The sequence below is a fragment of the Pseudorasbora parva genome, chromosome 12 (assembly GCF_024679245.1).
Source record: "Pseudorasbora parva isolate DD20220531a chromosome 12, ASM2467924v1, whole genome shotgun sequence".
Taxonomy (NCBI): Eukaryota; Metazoa; Chordata; class Actinopteri; order Cypriniformes; family Gobionidae; genus Pseudorasbora; species Pseudorasbora parva.
Window position 1 is genome coordinate 23,624,542 of NC_090183.1, and position 22,514 is coordinate 23,647,055.

Below are 22,514 nucleotides of genomic sequence, written 5' to 3' on the forward strand. Positions count from 1 at the left end.
CCCTTCCACATTACAAACAGGTACGGAAATGGACCTGTTAACTGCTTTGGATTGTCCTTATGAAAAAGCATCTGGCGGTGAATGAAAGCTAATCACGACCGGTTGTTTAGAGAAAGACGGTTGCTCTAATGGGTCTGAAGGTGGGGCGGCCCAAAGTGTTTGAGATGACGGCAGGATGGTGAGAAAGAAAATGCATACATGAGCTCATATGAGAGAACATCTGTGTCTGATTGGTGTCTCTCTCTGAGGGCTCACGTTTTTACAGCATCACGTGCAGTTTGGACATTAGAATATCCTTAAATATTTATTGGTGTTTCTCTGCCAAATTTCACACTTCTGTCCCTTATGTATGCCTAAGAGTCATGAATGTACATATATTTGAGTAAATGTTGTTTTAGGTCTAGCATTGAACATACTCGCCTCTTTATATCAGACCATCCATCCATCTAAATTTTTTTGTAAATTTGGTGGTGTCATTTATTTATTTGTTTTAATTAATATTATTTTAATTAATTATTTATTGTTTGTTTTGCTGTTTGTTTTGTTTTTTGATTGTACTGGTAATTGTGTTTTTTTATGTTTTTGTAACTATGTTTTGATTGGTGTATGCTAGGACCCCCTCGAAAACGAGATGGTACATCTCAAGGGGTTATAAATTCAATAAAAAAATCAATCATCCATCCATCCATCACTCATGTGGTGCAACCTACATACAGAAACATGTAGAAATATAATAGGAAATAATATTATTGAAAAGAAGTCCACAGTTATTCATGAATGTGTGATAAGGTCAGTAAATCTCTTATAATATCAGCTAATTTTTTTTTACTTCAAAATAACGATTAAGATGTATACACTCACATCAATTCACGATATAAGAAAAATACGTTGGCAAAAAAGTATTAAGGTCAACCACCAATTGTGCAAGTTCTCCCACTTAAAAAGATGAGAAAGGCCTGTAATTTTCATCATAGGTACACTTCAATTATGAGAGACAGAAACAAATCACATTGTCTGAGAGAAAATCACATTCTGATTTTTAAAGAATTTATTTGCAAATTATGGTGAAAAAAAATATTTGGTCACCTATAAAAAAGCAAGACTTTTGGCTCTCACAGACCTGTAACTTCTTCTTTAAGAGGCTCCTCTGTCCACACCTGTCCACAACCTCAAACAGTCCAAACTCCACTATGGCCAAGACCAAAAAGCTGTCAAAGGACACCAGAAGCAAAATTGTAGACCTGCACCAGGCTGGGAAGACAGCTTGATTTGAAGAAATCAACGTTGGGAGCAATTATTAGAAAATGGAAGACATACAAGACCACTGATAATCTCCCTCGATCTGGGGCTTCATGCAAGATCTCACCTCGTGGGGTCAAAATGATCACAAGAACAGTGAGCAAAAATCCCAGAACCACACAGGGGTACCTGGTGAATGAGCTGAAGAGAGCTGGGACCAAATTCGCAAAGGCTACCATCAGTCACACACTACGCCGGCCAGGGCCCCCCCGCTTAAGCCAGTACCTGTCCGGGCCCATCTGAAGTTTGCTAGAGAGCATTTGGATTATCCAGAAGAGGATTGGGAGAATGGCATTTGGTAAGATGAAACCAAAGTATAACATTTTGGTAAAAAATTCAACTTGTTGTGTTTAGAGAAGAAAGAATGCTGAGTTTCATCCAAAGAACACCATAACACTACTGTTAAGCATGGAGGTGAAAACATCATGCTTTGGGGGTGTTTTTCTCCAAAGGGACTAGGAAAACTGATCCGTGTAAAGGAAAGAATTAATGGGGCCATGTATTGTGAGATTTTGAGTAAAAACCTCCTTCCATTAGCAGAGGCATTGAAGATGAAACGTGGCTGGGTCTTTCAGGATGACAGTGATCCCAAACACCCCACCAGGGCAACGAAGGAGTGGCTTCATAAGAAGCATTTTTAGGTCCTGGAGTGGCTTAGCCAGTCTCCAGATCTCAACTCCATAGAAAATCTTTGTTGCGCTGGGATCCATGTTGCCCAGCAACAGCCCCAAAACATCACTGCTCTAGAGGAGATCTGCATGGAGGAATGGGCTAAACTACCAGCAACAGTGTGTAAAAACCTTGTGGCAACTTGCAGAAAATGTGTGACCTCTGTCATTGTCCACAAAGGGTATATAACAAAGTATTGAGATTAACTTTTGTTATTGACCAAATACTTATTTTCCACAATAATTTGCTAATAAATTCTTTAAAAATCAGACATGATCAGATGTGATTTGCTGGATTTTTTTTCTCATTCTGTCTCTCATAGTTAAAGTATTCCTGTGATGAAAACTACAGGCCTCTCTCGTCTTTTTAAGTGGGAAAACTTTCACAATAGGTGGCTGACTAAATACTTTTTTGCCCCACTGTATGTAACTTGATGATTACATAATATGACTATAATTCAATTTCATTTTCTTGAAAATAGCATACATTTATTGTTACTTGAATTCATTGTTCATTTCTAAGAACTTGGCACTTTACATATTTTGCATACTCTGTGCGAGTATGTGTGTGTGTGTGTGAATACACATTGTCTGTGCTCCACAATATGGGTCTAGAGGTTTATTCAGTATAATAGCATTTTAAATAAACAGCCCTTTCTTGTAACAGGCTCCGCTTTGTTATGTGGCTGATAGTTGCAGCCCGAGCCAGAGAAGGCAGCTGTCATATCTGTGCAAACATCGAGTTCGGAAATGGAGAATTATGTCACTGGAATGGCAAGCTTGTGTGAGGGGAACCGGCAGGCAGGCAGGCAGGCCTGTTTTCCCATGAGTCCACTTCTGCCAGTAGAGAGTTACTGAGCTGTTATGAGAGACTGAAGCTAAATCTTACCTTATGTTTAGGGCACTTGCTTCTGTCTGTTATGTCTGTTTTTCTTTGACACTCTTGAATACTTTCTCTCATTATGTGTCTCATCTCCTCCATTAATCTTCTGTATGTCCTTTCCACATGATGCTTTTCAATATTGACATGATTTCCATGCCTTTGTCCACATTCATGGTCTCCAGACCCCCTGGTGGACACGCTAATTTTCTTCTACCACACGCACAGGCTCAAGTTAAGCCATATGTGACACAGTTCTTTACTTCTGGGGTTTTATGCCTGAAGGAACCTGAATTTGCAGCTTTTCACAGTCTCAGCTCAAGGAAATAATGTCCCTATCAACACCTGGTATTAAGTGTTTTGGTCTGATCGGATCATCAGAAGTAGACAAGGGACACGCATACCTGTTTACACCTGGTGTTTTAATCCATCTCTTTAGTCCATTTTCGATCAGTTCTGTACTGTTTCTTCGAGGGGTGGGTATAAGTATGGCTTTTTTCAGATCTTTCAATTTAATGGACAAAATAGGCTTGCACAGTTTACGTATGAACCCGGCCGAAGATGACGGAAAAACATACAGAGAGCAGCAGCTTTCGTTTTTACTCTGATAGCCGCAAAACCACGCTGAACTCTGTGTATGCATGTTAGAAATCTGGAATAGAGAGAGAACATTGTGCTTGGTACATTTTTCTTCTTCAAACCAAACTTGGGTCCTCGTCTGACAAAGTTTAAATCCCATATGGCTAGCGCACTTCCCATAATGTTTACTCATTAGGTCAATAAACAGAGAGAAGGCAGTGCTTTGTGGCTGTTCGAGTGCGTTTTCTCTGGAAGTGGACAAGCTCAAAAAGTGTTAGACCATGTTTACACCTTTATTTTGGACACCCAATGTTTTCAGCTGGCAAAAACACTAGGTGCTCTGCCGAACGCACCTTGCTTTAAGCGTTTTGGTACATCTTTTTTTTTTTTTTAAACCTGATTTCACGGCAATGAGGTGGCTTTACGAGGTGGCTAAGTCTCTCGTACGAATTCCTACAATTTTTGCTAAATCTTACGTATTTTACGAGTTGCCTAACTTGTATGAATTTGTATGAATGACCTAAAAATTAATTTTTAGTTGAGACTCTTGGACAGCTCCAACACTGATGCAACATACTGAAAGTGCAAAAAACTAGCCGTATCATAAGAAAGTCACATACATCTGGAGTGGCATGAACATGATGTAATGATGTGAGTGTTTTTTGTGTTTGATGTTTTTTTAGTTAGTTTGGATAGAAGTGTCTGGTAAATGCATAAATGTAAATGACTTCTGAATTAATATTTTGAGTCTGATCTTTTCAGGGTAAGTTGATCCGGTTCCATCACACTAGTTTCATTTTAGCAGCATATGCGTTTTATTTTTATTTTTTTTATTATGCTTCTGTTTAACGAACTATATTTTCTATACTTGTTATAGAAAGTATAGGGTGTCTTGCTCAAGGACACCTCAACACTTGGTCAGGTGGAACCGGGGATCGAATCACCAACCTTTCGGTTTGTAGACAGTCTACATGAACCACTGAGCCACTGCCGCCCTGCTATAGACCAAGAACAGGTTCATGAGTATTATTTGGCAGCTCTAGGAAGACATTTGAACACATTTCAGAAGGCCAAAAGCCAGTTTGGCAGAAGAGTTTTAGATTACGGTCAATCTGGCTGCTGATCAAATTTTTGTATTATTTCATTCTTAATCACATTCTTTATTCCAGTCGGCTCATGGTATTACGAAAATATTCGTGCATCAGGTAAGATGACGTAAAATTAGAACAGACTTCTGTCTGTGCAACTGTAACTACTTTACAGCCGGCCGACACTGATTCTACATGTTTAATCAACCCCAAAGAAACAGAACACACCGAAAAAACGAAGTCGGCTGACACTCAAAAATGGCACTGCGTTGCCCACATAGCTTATGTCCCTGGCATTAAAGCTGCTTTTGCCACATAGTAGCTGGTTTTCTGATTTTTTTTTTTTACAGACATCACAACCCCACAAAGATAAATTACTCCAAACTGATTTTTATACGCTTACTGTTGCAAATCAGTGTAAGGTACAGGGTGAATTTTGAACATTGATGTTTTTGTTTTCTTTTTTAACCATAAAAAATTATATACTGCAGCTTTAACTGAAATTGGAGCATTCTTTTAATAATACTGAAGTATGTGTTTGTAATGGGGATATTCTAAAGAAGAAAAATGAAAAAACATTCACTTTTTGACCTCCGACTGCATCTGTCATTTTTGACCGTAATCTAAAACTCTGCTGCCAAACTGGCTTTCAGCCTTCTGAAATGTGTTCAAATGTCTTCCTAGAGCTGCCAAATTAATACTCATGAACCTGTTCTTGGTCTATAGCGCAGCCAGGAAACCTGCACCTCCATCCAACCGCATGCCTCTGGCCAGACCTCCGCGGTCATGTGTTCTCCCTATCCTTGTGGAAATACTCCAAAGCTAGATTTAATTAACTTTGTTATATATATTTAACAAAAAAAAATATATTAAAATATATAAATTGAAAAGTAAATGTAATATACAATCATTGTATTTTTTAATCTATATTTTATTATATATATCTCCTTCCACACCAAATTCATATTTTGTGCATGGATACAAGCTATATGGTGTATTTTCACTATACAAATGTACAGGTCAGAGTTTATAAAATTACATTTGTTACAACGCAAAAGAGGTAAATTCTACACATATGCTTGTGTTTCCACTGTCCTTATTCGCATGGGTTTTCTGGAAATGAATAGAAGTCTGCTTTGACCGCACATTCACCCGTGGTAAAATCACCGTAATGCGTTTCAAAATATGCCTTGATCTGCGGTTCTTAGTGGTGTTGCGTTTCCATTGGTGTTTTTTGGCTTCATTTTGGTTCTTGATTTATATCTTTTTGTACCTATCAGCTGACACGACACATTATATACATAACCTTTGGTCCTTCCACTCTTTCCACCAATAACAGTAATGCTGTGAGTGACGGCTGTTTTGGCTTCTGTATCAGAGTCTGAAATGTGTTGGAGATTCTTCTTCATCAAGATTCATCAAAACAGCTTGTTGCACAGTGGAGCAGGGCTTATTTGAGTTGGCAGGCTGATGGCAGCAAGCAGAAGAAAAAACGTGCAACTTCCCGTTTCTTCTGAATTACATCCAGCTCGCTGCTTCTAGGTATTGAAATTCTATCAGTAAGCTGCTCGTTTTTACAGTCATGGTTTCTGTTCGAGTGTGTGTTCTGCTCTACCGCAAAGTCCATATACAGGTCAACCTGTGCACTCTTGCTCTTTTCCCCTTGTTCTTTCTTTTTGTTTGAGCTATTTTGTCATTAATCTCCCTTTTCTTTCTCTTTCATTATTTCCTTTTATTTCTCACTCTGTTTTATTTCTTTCACTCGTTCACTTTCTACTCTGGAAAGTGCCTTTCAGCAAGGTTAGTGTTTTTAAAGGGAAAGCCACACAGCTAGATCTACACCAAAGCCAAACGGACAATTAACTTTTTTAATTAATCATAAATAATACTCTGTTGGACATATTCGTCATGATCCGTGGTATTTTGTGCTTAAGTTCTTATTATTATTTGTTGGTCTTTCCATTTTGTCAGATGCTGCATTTTTATTTTTTGCTCTGAAGTTCACATTCTGCTCATTTCAGCTGCTTAAGAAAATGATAATGTACTGTTCAGATGGTGGTTCGACGGTATTTCTCAAGCGTGTGATACAAAGTTAATGTACCAATGCGCATAATAGATTTAGACTTAAAAATGGGGTTGGAAAGTCTCAATGGATTCTCAGAGAACTCAAAGCTCTAAACTCAGCACACTGCACCATGCACATGTATGTTTTTTAAAGGGAATTTTACAAGTTGTGCCTATCTTATGCGTGAACACTTTACATAAACAAAGAAGAGCTATGGCACATGCAAGGAAAGTTTTGTATTCCATCCATGTTGCATGTAATTGATAGTGAAATAACATTAAGGCTAAATCTCGTTTGATTGGTTGTGGATAAAATCTCCAGTTACATTTAGCTTTATGCAATGATAGAAGAAAAGTCTGGCAACAGCATTTCATCCACATATTAAGTGCAATATCATCTTGAGTGACAATGTCCATGTTCAGTAATATAATTGGTGTTGTACAGTGAGTTGCCCTTTTGGAAATTGGCTGATGGCTACACCACACTGTCCTGGGAAATTCTCAATGGCACACTGCCCAATGATGTTCAGTCCCTACTGTCTTATATTTTCTAGGATAAATCTGACCTCATAAAAATGAATTTATTGTGGATTAGTTCCAGGACTCCAGAACAAACAGACAAACACAACAAATCATAATACAGATGGTTAGTTATTTAAGTACAGTATAGTACATAGTGATGGGTAGTATTACTGTATGAAATGCAGAACATTTTATTTGTATATATTAATTTAGTTTATTACAGGTATTTTTCATTGCAGGTCCAAGAGCTAATATGTTAAATACAGTATGTCATATTTGTGACGCACTGTGTCCTGATCCCGCTCTCTCAACTCTCCTGTCTCTTTCTACCACCTTATGAATACAATTCTAAAAAGCACAGAACGGAATTGTGAAATTCATCAGAAGGAGTGATAAGGTGTCTGTATCCCTCCAGATTTCCCCAGTGGATTGTAAACTTTAGTACTTCAGCCTACTCTTTCCAGGAAATCTAAAACGGTTTCATTATTTTTTATTAATTTAATTTAAGTACTAGTTAGGGGTCCAAGAACCAAAGCTACTGGAATCATCTGTGTCTGTTCTGATGTTCTTCTTCTTCCTCCTCTTTATGTATTTATTTATTTTTATTTGGATGTCAGTCCATAAATCCCAAATATCCAAAACTCACTATCTCACTAATATCCTCTGGACAATATAAGCAGCAAATGTAACACTTTTGCAATAACTCCAATAGCACTTGGACAAAACCCCTCCTTTCAATAAATTATATATCTATTTTAAAAATATCCACCTATAAAAATGCAAAAATCTTTTTTCTGTTTTCTAAGACATTTGATGTGTATCATCAGGGGTTTTCAAACTGTATAATGCCAAGGACCCCCAAATATGACACCTTTCATAAGGGGTCCCCTTCCTAAAATCAATCTATATAGTTTTATGTATGAAAAAAAAAAACATTTAAACTGTTAGATAAATAGTAAGTGTGACATTATAAATACAAAATGTTGTTTCCAAACTTAAATTGGCTATAATTTATGTTGGATGTATAAACCTGAAGAACAACATTTTTCAATGAAAATAATTTATCTAAGCAACTTTCACATTAAATGTAAGCAGCTCAAGTACTGCGTTAAGAATAAAGCCTTACAAACCTCAGTGAGCGAGATAAGGTGGACTATAGTGAAAGAAACTCGCTAGATACAAAGCAAACAAATTGCAAAGTATGTATACAGCAAGAAAGGAGAGAAACATTTAGAAATGAAATGTTTGGTAGACTTTATCCATTTTAGTCTTGTCTTTCTGTTCCCTGAAAATTTCTGGGGACTCCTTAGAACCTTCTGGAGGACCCCAGACCCCAGTTTGGAAACCCCTGATCTAGAGATGGTGATAAAATTTGAAATTAGAAAATGTATTTTAAAAAAAGTTTGACAATTTGATTTATAAAGTTGTTTAATAGAAACAAGCCCTTTTTTATTTTATGTGACTGTTAATAACTCAGTGGACCTGTATCCTGAAATTATATGAAACTTCTTACATTTAGACATCAGAGGATGCAAGAGTTTGATCAGGAAAGTTTGAAACGGATCTTGTGAGTGCTATCTTAAAAGCATACATGGCACATTTCTCCAACTTTATGGAACTAGGGGGCGCTATAACTTAAGGAAATCCTCAAAACTGTGCAACTGTGATCAAAGAACTTAATCCACAACGATTGCATACACACGTTTTTTTTTTTCTCCAATTTTGTAATTGTAGTTTGGACACAAGTTGTTGCCACTTGTGGCTATATATCTGTGGTAATCATACAGAAGATGGCAAACATTGTTCTACTAATACAATCGTTAAGGCCTCAGATGGTGTGCGGTTTAAGCCCCAGCTACCAGCACACACACAAACCACACATTTCTGGCCACTATAAATCCCACATGCATACCACTAAACGACGGCAGGAGATTACTTTCACATATCGCCTGCTGCTCTTTTTCTGTGTATCAATCTTTCTCTCTCTAGGATCATGCACTAAGACTGTTGTTTTCTTGCATTTGAAAGTCTTGGAAGTAATTACAAATAAAGCTCTTTTGTACTGACTTGGCTTGTTGTGTATTTCAGAGATCATCGATGACCTTGCTCAACTCGTGGACAAGACGGACGGCCGCATCAAAAACGAGACGCACAGAGTCAAGCTGTTGGATGCCAAGTCCACTACTTGTGGTGAGTTTCTGCCACCGTAGCCCTGGTTTTATGTACTCGGCATCAAAAGCCCAGCAACAATAAGCCTGTCCATCGTTCAGATTTACGGCCATCTCTCTCTCCGTCCCTTTTCTCCTACCTGCTGCATCTAGAGCAGTCTTCAGAACTCACAGGATTAAAGCCCGCTGCCTGTAAATGGCAAAGTCAGATCTGCACATTGTGGTCTGTCTCAGTGCTGTGAGCTCTTACTGGGCCATCTGCATGTGATCTGTGAGTTTGTTATTGGAGCGGCAGTAGAGGTGAGATCAGGCTGAGACATTTAGAGAGGTCATTTACACAGATTTCTGGAAAGTTCTGCAAGACATTATTTTACATCTGTATACTTCAGAGTGCTTTGGTCTAATTTGGTCTGTTTGTGTGTTAGAGACTATTCCAAAGATTACAATTTCTATCATTGTTTACTCTCCCTCTTGTTGTTTCAAACTTCTATGACTAATAAGTGCTCTTTTCAGTATAATGGAAGTGTATGAGGACTAGGGCTGTCCAACTCCAAAATGACATTAAAGCGCCATCACTTAATTTCCATATGATAGCTGTAAAGTCAGCATGAAATGTAAATTTACCCTCCCTTTTTTTCTAAATGCATGTTATTGCTAGCCTGGATGCCAGCCGAACTTAGCTCCACCCAAAATGTGTGTTATTTTAAATGTGTGTTATTTTACCCCAAAAAATGGTGTTTGGGGGTAAATTGTGTGTTATTTTGGCAAGATTGCCTGCTAAAATTCGCACTCATGGGTCTATATATCACATAAAAGTCGCTTCAACCCTTGGACATATAAAACAACCGCGGAAAAAAACGCGGACTTGGCAACACAGTAGTTGAGCTCTGTCTGTTGACATTTGATAATGCGTCGCTTCGTTGCTCTGATTGGTTGTAGGTCTATCCAATTGATGTCTTTCCTGGTTCGGTTGAAACACGCCTCATAATCACAGCCCAATGGAGCAGTTTCAGACTCATATTCTGACTAGAATTGAGTATGACCACGTCAGGCTATGTTATTGCTCTTACTGTGAACAATTCATCCTTGCACATTTCATTGGTATCAAAATGTCATAACTTGATCTTCCAGTGAAAAACTTTTCCAATCATTTTGCCTGCAAAATCAACCAAAGAATAGAACCAAGACTCCACCCCCACATTTTCTTCTTTTCAATAATCCATTTAAATGTTTTAATTTAGCAGAAGCTTTTAATCCAAAGCGACTTATAAATGAGGAATACAAGCGATTTATCATAAAGAAGCAATAAACACAAGAAGTGTTTTAGACATTGGTTAGAGTTAGCCTGACAAGGCAGACCCACATCAAGATGTTTGGTCTGGAAACTCACCATAGACAGGGCTCAATCCGAGGGGCGGGATAAACGGTTGTCTTTCAAACTCCCTCTGCACGCGATAGGATAGCGCTACAACCAACCAGAGCAACGAAGGTGAAGCGAACTTATTGATAGATTAAACTTTCGCTGTATCCGGTCGGCAAAACTCCGAACACATCTTCCCTTCTTAAGAATGACTTCAGTGCCGTTCTTTGTTCTTTTCGCAGAGAAAAGCTTAACTCCAAGTCTTCAGAGTCGCGGTCAAAGCTGATTCAAAAGACCGCCGTTTACCAGTTTCTGTGTTTACAAGTAGCACGCAAGCGCAACTCTGCCGTCATTATGTTAAGCTCCACCCACCGACTCTATACCTTTTCACACTTGACAAAAAACATTTTTGGGTGAGCTGTTGCTTAAAGAGAGCTGACTTGCCAGTAGAGCTACTATTTATGAGGCTTTTCGCTGTCTCAAGTTACATCAGTACATTAATTATTAAATAAGCTCCTCGTAGACATGGAATTGATCGTGAATTCCTTTTCATTATAACCATGATCATGTGCAGCGTGTGAATAGTAAAACTGATCATTTTTCTTTAGTGAGAGCCAGTTTGACTACATCACTTCTGCTTGCCCTATAAAGATCCGTCTTGAATTTCTCTGGGAAATAAATGCATCGCTGCGCTTTGTCCTGCTTCTCTAATGTGACACATAATTCCATTTGTTTGTCCAGAGGACTCTACGGACTAAAGTTTGTTTGCAGATCCCAGAGCTGGAGGCCAGAGTCGCAGACTTTTGCATTGATTCTCTTTCTCGCTCCTTTATTTCTCCATCCCTCTTCTTCTTGTCCCGCGTCTGCTTTTAACACCTAACCATATTCATGTATTCCGTGAAGGGGGGTGAAGAGGGGTTGATGAATGGAAAAATTCCTCACTGCCTTGTCGCCCGTACCCCACTTCTGTTTTTGTCTTTTCTTTCAACTTCTGTTCCCTGACTCACTTCACTCCTCACGTTTCCCAACTTTGTTTGACACTTGTCTTTGTCCCGTAGAAAGAAATTGCTGAAAATATAACATGCCACAACACTTTCAAGGTCTCTCTATCTGTCTAATCTCTCACTCCTGTGGACACACAAGGTTTATTCAGTATGTATCTCCTGTGTCATTCTTATTTTTGTATGGGTGTTCACAATATAGTGTAGAAGAGGATATTTTTGCATACAATATATGTTGTGAGTCAATAAATTATTAAATATAAACATTTTCTGTCCTTTTGACACTCACAGTATTATAATAGTTTATTTTGTGTTTTATTATTATTTTTTATTTATTATTTATGTACAATTAATCATCCAGCTAGTTGAAACTCCCTTTAGTTCTGGTTGTGTCGTCAACCTGAAAGCCTAAGGGAAAAACACATAGCATTGTTTCACATGGCAACAAAATCTCTTGTTCTCGCCAAGGCTGCATTTATTTTTTCAAAAATACAGTAAAAACAGTAATGTTGTAAAATAATTCATACAATTTAATATAGCTGTTTATATTTTAAAATGTATTTTATTCATGTGATTGGAGAGCTGAATTTTCTGCATTACTCCAGTCACACGATCCTTCAGGAATCATTGTAATATGTGTCATATATATAATTGTATATCATGTATCATAAATAATTATTAAATATCCTAACTTAATTTTTTTGTTAACACCGTAATATGTTGTTTTTCAGGATTCCTTGGTGAATAGAAATTTAAAAAGGCATTTATGCGAAATAGAAATCTTTTGTAACATAGATGTATTTGCTGTCCCTTTTGATCGATTAAATGCATCCTTGATGAACAAAAGTATTTATTTCTTTAAAAAAAAATGTAATTCTAAACTTTTGACTGATAGTGAATAGATAGAAATAGACCATGATTTGATTGCAGTTTAGAATACAACCATCTTTACGTCAAAAATGCAAACTTTAGTGCGGCTAAATTTAAAGCCAAATATGTCATCATTTTGGAATGTATGAAGTCTGATGTTATTCCATTCGTGTAATTCGTTTTTAATTTGTTTACATTCTACAACCAAATACTTTACATCCATCCTCTTTGAAAAGATGAAAGAGGAAAAAGGGACTATTAGAAAACAACATTGACAGGCAGATCAAAATCATCTGTTCAGAAAATGATACATTTCAGGTCCATCTTTTTTTTCCGTTTTGTTCGGAATCTTTTAGCCCCTGACTATGACAAGTTGAAGTTTAGAGTTTTGCAGGTCTCTTTCTCCCTCGACTTTGATTTTAAATAAATAAAGGACACTTGGGAAGAATGCGTGTCCTTTGTTCTGCCCCTGGGTGGCCTCACAGGTCTTCTGCCCTCTGTGCACACTAATCTATTTGTCTAGCAAATATTATTGTTGTCTTTGGGGCAGCGTGATTGGGTTACAGAGCTTATTTGATTGCTTATAGGACTGTGACAGTTTCTCAGAGGTGAAAAAGAGGAGCAAACAGATGAGCCTGGGTGTGAAGCTCACTTTAAGGCATAGAAATCTCACAGTGTGAATGAGGGTTTGTTTTACACGCTTCTCTTTACACTGATTTAAATGTGAATGACATCTCGGTATTTGCCGTTTTATAAAGAAAAGATAATGTTCACTTGGAGATGTTTTTTTTTTGTTCATCATGTTAAATGATTTTCTACCGGTTTGCCAGTTCATTGGAGGCTATATTTTCACTTAGCTTTGTTTTCTGTTAAATAAATCTCTCATTTTTCAGTGGGATAGGGAACAAAATATTGTTGGTTTAACTTAAAAAAGTAAGTGACCTGGTTGCCTTAATTTTGAGTTTATTGATATAAAAAAACTTGAGTTGATACAATGAAGGAAATTGGTTTAATAAATAGAAACTCAAAATAGTATTGTATATGACCCACATAAAACGTGATAAATCATGAAGATAGCACAATTTGGCATGTTTCACTGCGTCATCACAAATAAAACACACAACTACCCAATATGCTTACAAAAATCTTATATTTGATATATAAAATAATATTTGAATAAGGGTTGTTTATTCTCAAAAATGTTCATTGTATTAACTCACATTTTTAATTTCAATGAAATTTTAAGGCAACCAGGTAACTTATTTTTTTTTTATTTTATGTTTTTACAGTGTAGTCACAGTAAAAAAAAATAAAAAAACTGCCGGCTTTGTGACGTTATTTCCTAACTCATGCCCTGCCCGCAGCCGGCTTTGGTATTTCATAATACCAGCGTTAGTTAGTTCAGCACAGCTTCCTTTTACCCTGTGCTTCAGTGCCGGCCAGCTGGCGCTCTGATCTCCAGTGGGAACGCACAGCCACCGAGCCAAACTATGAGAGAAATGTAAACTAAAGGACTGAATCAGGCTGCAAATACAGTACCAGCCAGTGTCCACGACGAACAGCGCATTTGTCAAAAATCCTGTCTGATTAGCCGAGATAAGCATGTTTTGAAATTACGTGACAGATGATGGCATGTCCACTATGTTATATAGAGTTTGCACAAACAAAGGAAGCTCTGAAGTTAGACACGCTTGAGACACACAGTCGGATGTGTATGTTAAAAAAGCAATCTGGGACATGTTTCTATGATGATTGTAGAGAGAGAGAAAAAAAGGATAGTTTTAGTTTTAAAGTATATAAAGGATATATTTTATTAACTGCAATTGTTTTATTGTATATCTTCTTTTTTTAATCTAAGATATTAAAATTAAACAATTAAAAACATATATAGGAAAGGATCATTTTATTTTATTTAATACATTGCATTAATTCTTATACAATTTTAAGTGTTAAAAGACTTGCTGTCCCTAATAATTGTCATTTCTGTCACTACCATCATGCCAAATATTTTTATTATATTAATTGGAAGTTTGAAGATCAGAAATGTAATGGAAGAAATGAATTAATTTCAAGATTTTTCATTAGAATCTTGGACGTAACTTATGTGTTTTAGGAGTAAATATTTGTACATTTTAATTCAGAAATAATGTCATTTTATTTTTGTAAATTCAAACATAAATAACCGACTGGGCAGATTTGGATCTAATTCTAATAGGACCTAGTTTGTGTAATCCAATAGGATATTAAATATCCAATATCCAACAAAAAAGTGAGAAATCTTTACCATCACAGACAATATCTAATTCCACAACAATGTATACAAAATCCACTTGAAGGAAAGATTTTAAGACACAATAAATATTTTAACATAGATAGAAAAATAGTTTTTTAAAGATTTTAAAAAGTTCTGCCTTAGATCGAAGAATCGCCCTTAAAGGGTTAGTTCACCCAAAAATGAAATTGATGTCATTAATGACTCACCCTAATGTCGTTCCACACCGTAAGACCTCTGATCATCCTCGGAACACAGTTTAAGATATTTTATATTTAGTCTGAAAGGGTATGCAAGTGTATGCACACTATACTGTCCATGTCCAGAAAGGGAATAAAAACATCATCAAAGTAGTTCATATGTGACATCAGTTAGTTAATTAGAATCTCTTGAAGCATCGAAAATACATTTTGGTCCAAAAATAACACAAACTGCAGACTTTATTCAGCATTGTCTTCTCGTCATGCTTGTTTTCAATCCTCAAATAAAGATTCAAACGGTTATGAATCAGCGTATTGATTCATGATTCGGAACGCCAATGTCACGTGATTTCAGCAGTTTGACACGCGATCCGAATCATGAATCAATCCTCTGATTCACAACCATTTGAATCTTTATTTGAGGATTGAAAACTAAACCAGAAAAGACAATGGTGAATAAAGTCTGCAGTTTGTGTTATTTTTGGACCAAAATGTATTTTCGATGCTTCAAGAGATTCTAATCAACCAACTGATGTCACATTTGGACTACTTTGATGATGTTTTTATTACCTATCTGGACATGGACAGTATAGTGTGCATACACTACCATATGTTCTCAGACTAAATATAAAATATCTTAAACTGTGTTCTGAAGATGAACGGAGGTCCTACGGGTGTGGAACAACATTAGGGTGAGTCATTAATAACATAAATTTCATTTTTGGGTGAACTAACCCTTTAAATATAATGACAGTTAACCAGTTAACCGTTAAGCCTTTAATAAGTTAACCTCTGTATAGAAAGGCCTGGTAATAAAAATTTATTAAATCAAAGCGCTAGTAGAACATACATTCAATATATAATTGAATACATTAAAATTAATCATTGTAAAACTTCAAAACTTTGATTAATCCACTAAGTAGTTCAAGCCTAACTTGATGTCACAGTCACAGTTGAGGATTCCACAACTTCAAACATGGCTCATTTAATCAGAAAGAGTCCGAACTATCCGTTTTGTAATAGCTGATTTACAACACATGTAAGAATGTTCTGGTTGATGTAAGTGAGTCACAGGAGATGAGACATCCTCTCCAACACCTTCCTGGAATTCCTCTAGTGACACAAAGTATATGAGAAATTTGACTATCAGAAGGATTAATGAAAGGCAGATGCGTCGCTGAAAGTTGCACCACACTTTGTTTGTCATTCTCGCCCTCAGTTAGTGTTGATCGTGGGTTTGATTTATACACAGGGATAAGATCCCCATCTAGGAGTCATCACTGTGTTTATTTTAAATGAGTAATACATGGAAAAAAAATGAATACACCATTAAAATTTTCAGGACATTAAAAACAAATACATGTAGTCGTAGAGGATCATAACAGATTTATTTTTGCCGTGCTGCTGGTACAGACGCACGTGCTAAAGATCAGTCATGTTTTTGCGCTTGGCAAATGATGAATTTAAATGTGCATTACTCAAAAAGTGTTGGTTCATTCTGATGTTTTTGTGTGTTTTTGAATCAGGGATGTGGGCGGTGATTGTTTTTCTCCTCATCGCCATCATTGTCGTGGCCACTTGGCAATAATAATGAAGAGGACGTTTCTGAAGACAAGACAACGCAGATATGGAACACAGAGACTGTAAAAAAAAAAAAAAAAGTGTTTGTGGGTTAACGAGGGATACGCGCAGCTTCCGGGCAGGCTGTATATGTAAACGCATCCCTCCAGACCCCTCTCCTGTCCCCTTCTGCTTTTATGAAAGTAATGGAACCCATGACTGGGTTAAAGCCAAGGAACGGACCACTATGAAGAACTGAAATTCTTAGCTCCTCAGATAGTGATCAAAGTAGGATTCGGAATGGAAAGAAAAATAGAAAAGAGCTTTGAAAGGTTTTGAATATTATTATGAATATAACCATGAGCTTGAGATGCTCCAAGGGGGGAAAACCTATTTAAATTCTTTGTTTGGCAGTGAAGAAAATGATCCGTATCCTTCATGTAAACAAGGTCTGCGAGTCGCAATGCAATACAGAATCTTGGGTTTAGATATACAAGCTCTGAACTTCTCTCTTATTATCCATTCAAATACAGTACAGTACAGATTCTATTTTGTAAGTAAAAAATAAAATAGATTTTGCTCAACACTTTTTGTTTTTAGTTTTTCCTGGAAAATGTGATTGTTAGAAATTCTAATAAATATTGTTAACGCAACCTGGTCTCAACTGTTTCATTGGTAAAATTGTAATTGTTGCAAATATGTATACCACCAGTCAAAAGTTTTTGGATGGTTATATATATATATATATATATATATATATATATATATATATATATATATATATATATATATATATATATATATATATATATACACACACACACACACACAGACAGAAAAATAGGGTGTCAAAATTGTACCTTAAGCTTGTCGCTTAAAAGGACATCTTTGTATCTTTTTTACTCCTAAAAGGTGCATATTAGTACCTTTGAGTACAAATGCGTACCTTAAGGTACTACTATCAACCTTTTTGTGGTAAAAATGGTACAACGTTGTTTCTTTTAAGGGTACTGCCCCAGCGCCAAGCTGTTGTACCCCTAAAGGTACAATTTTGACACCCTATTTTTCTGTGTGTATATAGTGAAATATTAATCAAATATAAAATGTTTTCTATTTGAATATATTTTAAAATGTACTTTATCTCTGTAATGCAAAGGTGAGTTTTCAGCATCATTACTCTAGTCTTCAGTGTGACATGATCCTTTGATGATGATTTGCTGCTCAAGAAACATTTATGATTATTATCAATGTTGAAAAAAATATATAAAAATGATAAATAGAAAGTTCAAAAGAACAGTATTTATCTGAAATAGAAAGCTTTTGCAACATTGGTCAGTAAGGGTTTTTTTGGTAAATAACTTAAAGCAATGAATACATTTATTCAGCAAGGATGCATTAAATTGATGAAGTGACAGTACAGACATTTATAATGTTGCAAAATCTTTATATTCCAGATAAATGCTGTTCTTTTGAACTTTCTATTCATCAAAGAATCCTGAAAAAAAATGCACAGCAGTTTTCAACATTGATAATAATGCAATTCTAGAGCAGCAAATTGACATATTAGAATGATTTCTGAACAGTCTTTTGATTAGTTATAGAAATTTGTAAAAAAAAAAAAAAATAAATAAAATAAAAAATAAACAACATTACTGTTTTTGCTGTATTTTGGCTCAAAGAAATGAAGTTTTAGTGAGCAGAAGAAACTACTTTCAAAAACATTTAAAAATCTTACCGTCCAAAAACATTTGAGCGGTAGTGTATATATTTATTAATGTTATTTAATATGTATCATGTTCAGTTCTTATTTCCTTAATTCTTTACTGTGATATATAAATGAATAAATAAATAAATGCTAATGTATTTCTTTTTTCAATCAAATGTATAAGCAGGTAAAAAATGAGAATGCAGACTAGTAATGTTTTGATATTTTATTCCAAATGAATGCTGAATGTAGTTCTACCAGTTGGTGTTCAGTAGTTATTTTTTTCCTCTGGGTTTAAATCACAACCATCTAAACGACCACAAACTGTAAAAACAAAACAAAAAAACAAACAAACAAACAAAAAAAAGGTACAAATATGTCAAAAAAAATCCACAATGTCTTGTGTCATTAAATATTTTCTTATATAAACCATAATATATTAGTATGCATTGTAAAACAATATTGCAGACGTCTTGTATTTGTCACAGCTAAATTTACAATTCATAATATGAACAAGAAGCAATGTATGTAAGGTCTGCCGGTAATGTCAAATACATGAGCCGTCTTTCCACTGCTGCCAAAAATAAAAACTGAACATAAATTTACATCGTTGTAATACTTAAAATAAAAATGAGTGTGCACTAAGATACTGAGTGCCAAACAAAATACATTTACATGTGGTATTACGAATATTGTTTGTAACCGGTAAATACATCATATGTATAAATATCTGTATGTCATACATTGTGTACATTTACAAGAAGTAATCATTGAGTTAAGAGGATAATTACTGCACACGTAAACCGTTCGTCAAATCCGTCTTTTTCTTTTTGGTATTTGATACTGAAATGATCAGTTCTTGCGGTTTATTTTCTTAATGATCTGTGAAGGACTGACCATACCATCAAACGTTAAGTGACCCCTCAAAGATCAGTGAAAAAGCTGTACTTTAGAGAGCTCCATCTCGTCGGTAACAGAATAAGCGCACGTGTGTGTGTGTGTGTGTGTGTGTGTATGAGCAGCGTTTCTCACAGTGAAGAGAATTCTCTGTTGTAGTGAAACATTACTGTACATGCATTCCTACATTCACAGACCCTAAATGGACATGGAAATGTTAAAGGAGAGATGCTGTCGCTTTACAAAACTAAATACTAGTTCATGAATACTAGTTAAAGGTAATCCGTACACTTCTAAATACTGTTTTACGCACAAGGTAAAATACTAACTATACACACCATCCTACCAACACTTAGGACGTACGAAAAGGCCTGTTTATACAGCGGACTCATCGCACTGAAGTTCTGTTTTAATAAACGAACGTCATCGTCCATGTCTGGACTATAAACAATTGAATCAGAGCAAGAAATGATTTCATCTACCTCAATCATCATGTCTCATACAAAAATATACATGGTGGTTTTATTCCAAGTTCAAAAATAATTGTAAATGCATGCTGATCATTTTAGGGTTTTTACAAGCATGCCATTACATTTTTATAGATCATAAATCAGTTTTCAACAATTATGAGTACAATTTTTTTTCTTGTGAAGAAGTGTGGCAAGTTCTACGCTCACCGACATGGCTTAAAGAAATCCTCAATTCTACCGAATGTAGCCTATATTAGATTAGATTCATTTATTTGTAAGGGGACAATGCAATTTCATAAAAACACACGAACAAACATGAGTAAAAAAGCCAGAGTTAGCCAAGAGGCTATTTTTCATCTGTATTAGTAGAGACTGTTGAAGAAAATAGGTGCTGCTTTAATTATTATTATTTTTTTACAGAGCTTCTTGTCAGCAATTGTTAAGATGATTCTTTAACCTTGAAATCGTAAACTGCAGGCCACCTACAATGAAAAGGCAATCAGAAACATACTTTGAACAGAAACCGTTGATTTGCGTTTGTCGTGCATTTGCTGGGACAGTTTCAGAGTCTGGGCAAACCCAGCAGCACCAGTCTTCAAAAATTAGTAGTGTTATGTTACACTGCACATGAGCTTTCCTGTATAGCCTTTTTTTTTTTTTTTTGCAACTGAATTCAATGATGTTAAACCATGCAACTTCATGAAAAGTGCAACAACTAATAATGCTGAGTTAATTATTAAAAATAAAAATTAAATATGCACAAATATAGGCATAACAGTTTTTCATGCAGTGTTGTTACAAAGTGATACTTTTCAGACCTTGAAAAAAAGAACCGTTTAAATTGGCTAAAGACGAACAAAGTTGTTTTGATGTCTGTCAGATAAAAAATTCCTACCGAAAAACTGATTTTTGAAATGTTTTCCAATTTCTCAAAAGTTGGCATCTCAGATGCCATTATGCATTATGCATAAGTAAGAGCATATGAATTTTTAAACGCTAAAGCTCTCTCATGAAAATGTTTTATTTATTTATATTTTGTATTGAAGAGGACTATTCCATTAAGTATTGTTTATTTATTTTTTTTTACCTTAAAAATTGTTTTAGAATATGAAATACAGCTTAATCTGATTCTCAAAACCATCCCAAATGGATCTGAAAAATGAAGCTATTTAACATCAAATACCTTTTTTTATATATATATAATGGACACAGGTGCAAAATTGGCAAACAGCAAACAAATCTTGAAGGAAACAAATAAGAAATGAAAACTGCATCGTGAACTCCTTCACACATGTTCCTATTTTAAAAACAAAATGTTAATATTGTCTTCATGCCTTTATTCAAAGCAGCGATGTTCAGTTCCTCTTTTTTTCTCTTCCTTTCCCTTATTATCTTTTCATCCACCACACGTTTGTTGTTTCTCTGTCCAGCTCTCTTTCCTTTCCCCCTCACTATGCTTTCTTGCATTTTCCTTTCTTCTCCCGCTGCTGAAACTTCCGGAGTCTTCGAGCCCAAGTGTCCCTCCACTGAATGACCAGACTGCCCTTGTCTGCCACCACTCCGCTTTGTCCAGGGGAATCCTCGTCGTTGCCCAGAAGCAGGTACTTCTTGCCGGGCTTGATCTTCGGGCACTTGCAGGCCACGTCCTTTGCCCTGACCCACAAAAACTGGTCTCCCCTGCGGATTCGGCTTTCACCCTGTTTGTAGACAGAGATGATGTTGACGGTGAACTTCCACCACTCACTAGCTTTTTCTGCCTTTAGGATGTGGACCTGAACAGCTGTAGAATGACACAAAATAAAACGGAATTATGTTTCCACTATTAAAACATTTTTCCTTCATCTCCTGTGTTGTTTAAATTCTTTATTTATTTCATTTCAATTTAAGCAGTTTATTTAAAACCATTTTAAATGACATTAAAAGAAAACATGCATTTGTTTTGTACTTTTTAAATTCATGTTATTCACAAAATATACCTGTGAATGAAAAATATGTTCTCTTACACACAATGAGGTCCACAAAAAAAGGAGACCACTATTGAAAATGTTTCTATTTACTAATTTAATACAAATAGTTTATTGCAAAAAAATATATACATATATAATAATAATGCAGCCCTCTATGCACAACTTGGCAATATAATCGCCAATTAGAATGATATCAAATCCGATTAACTGCATTCAAAATAAACGTGTGTTTACATTATATATATATGTATATATATATATTTTTTTTATATATATATATATATATATATATATATATATAATGTCAGAAATGTAAGATACAAAGATGCAATTACCTTTTTTTTTATTTTTATGTAGTGTTTACAAGCTTCCATTGTATGTCTTCATTAGTGAATAAGTGAATAATTCATGAATCAAATTCAATTTCTAATCATTTTCCCGGTTTAATTCAGATTTTAAATAGCATATTTTGAGTGTGGACTGTTGGTCTCCACTGCATATGTAAATTTGATATACATAAATATATACACACTGAGCCAATATTATTTACACCCGTAAGTGCAATGATTCTGCCGCAGATTCAGCGGGTTATTGGCTCTGATTCTGATTAAGTTGTTTGTATCGTCTCAGTTTCTGAAGCAATGCGGGTCAACCTTCAGTTTAAAGTGCTTCAAATAAAGCTTGTAACTCAAACCTCAGCGCAGTTTGAGAATCCTTGCAAGTGTGAATCCTCAAAATCTGCTTAAACTGCCTGTAGACTCATGCTGTTCCCCTTTCATTATTAATAGCCTTCAAGGTGCTTTGTAAGGTGACTTTGACAAAAAAGGACCAGCAAAACAGGCATATTTAATTTCGTCTGCGTAATGCTTTGCAGGTTGAGACAGTATCATGCAGGCTAATGGTTGGTAAGTATCTGTCCATTTAGAGTCTTTACACATTTACTC

At 35.7% G+C, this 22,514-nt stretch overlaps 2 protein-coding genes across 4 annotated transcripts in view; one reads left to right on the forward strand and one right to left on the reverse strand.

Moving 5' to 3' along the window:
* The window catches only part of stx8 (syntaxin 8), a 103,511-nt gene extending 86,327 nt beyond the window's left edge, over positions 1 to 17,184 (forward strand). For both annotated transcript variants that reach the window (XM_067459523.1, XM_067459522.1), the window contains exons 7-8: positions 9,189 to 9,290; positions 16,498 to 17,184. In XM_067459523.1, coding sequence (XP_067315624.1) covers positions 9,189 to 9,290; positions 16,498 to 16,559 — 164 coding nt within the window. In that variant the 3' untranslated portion in view covers positions 16,560 to 17,184. The remainder of the gene's footprint in view (positions 1 to 9,188; positions 9,291 to 16,497) is intronic.
* A 1,263-nt stretch (positions 17,185 to 18,447) lies between these two features.
* The window catches only part of ntn1a (netrin 1a), a 108,049-nt gene continuing 103,982 nt past the window's right edge, over positions 18,448 to 22,514 (reverse strand). For both annotated transcript variants that reach the window (XM_067459525.1, XM_067459524.1), the window contains one exon: positions 18,448 to 21,383. In XM_067459525.1, coding sequence (XP_067315626.1) covers positions 21,055 to 21,383 — 329 coding nt within the window. In that variant the 3' untranslated portion in view covers positions 18,448 to 21,054. The remainder of the gene's footprint in view (positions 21,384 to 22,514) is intronic.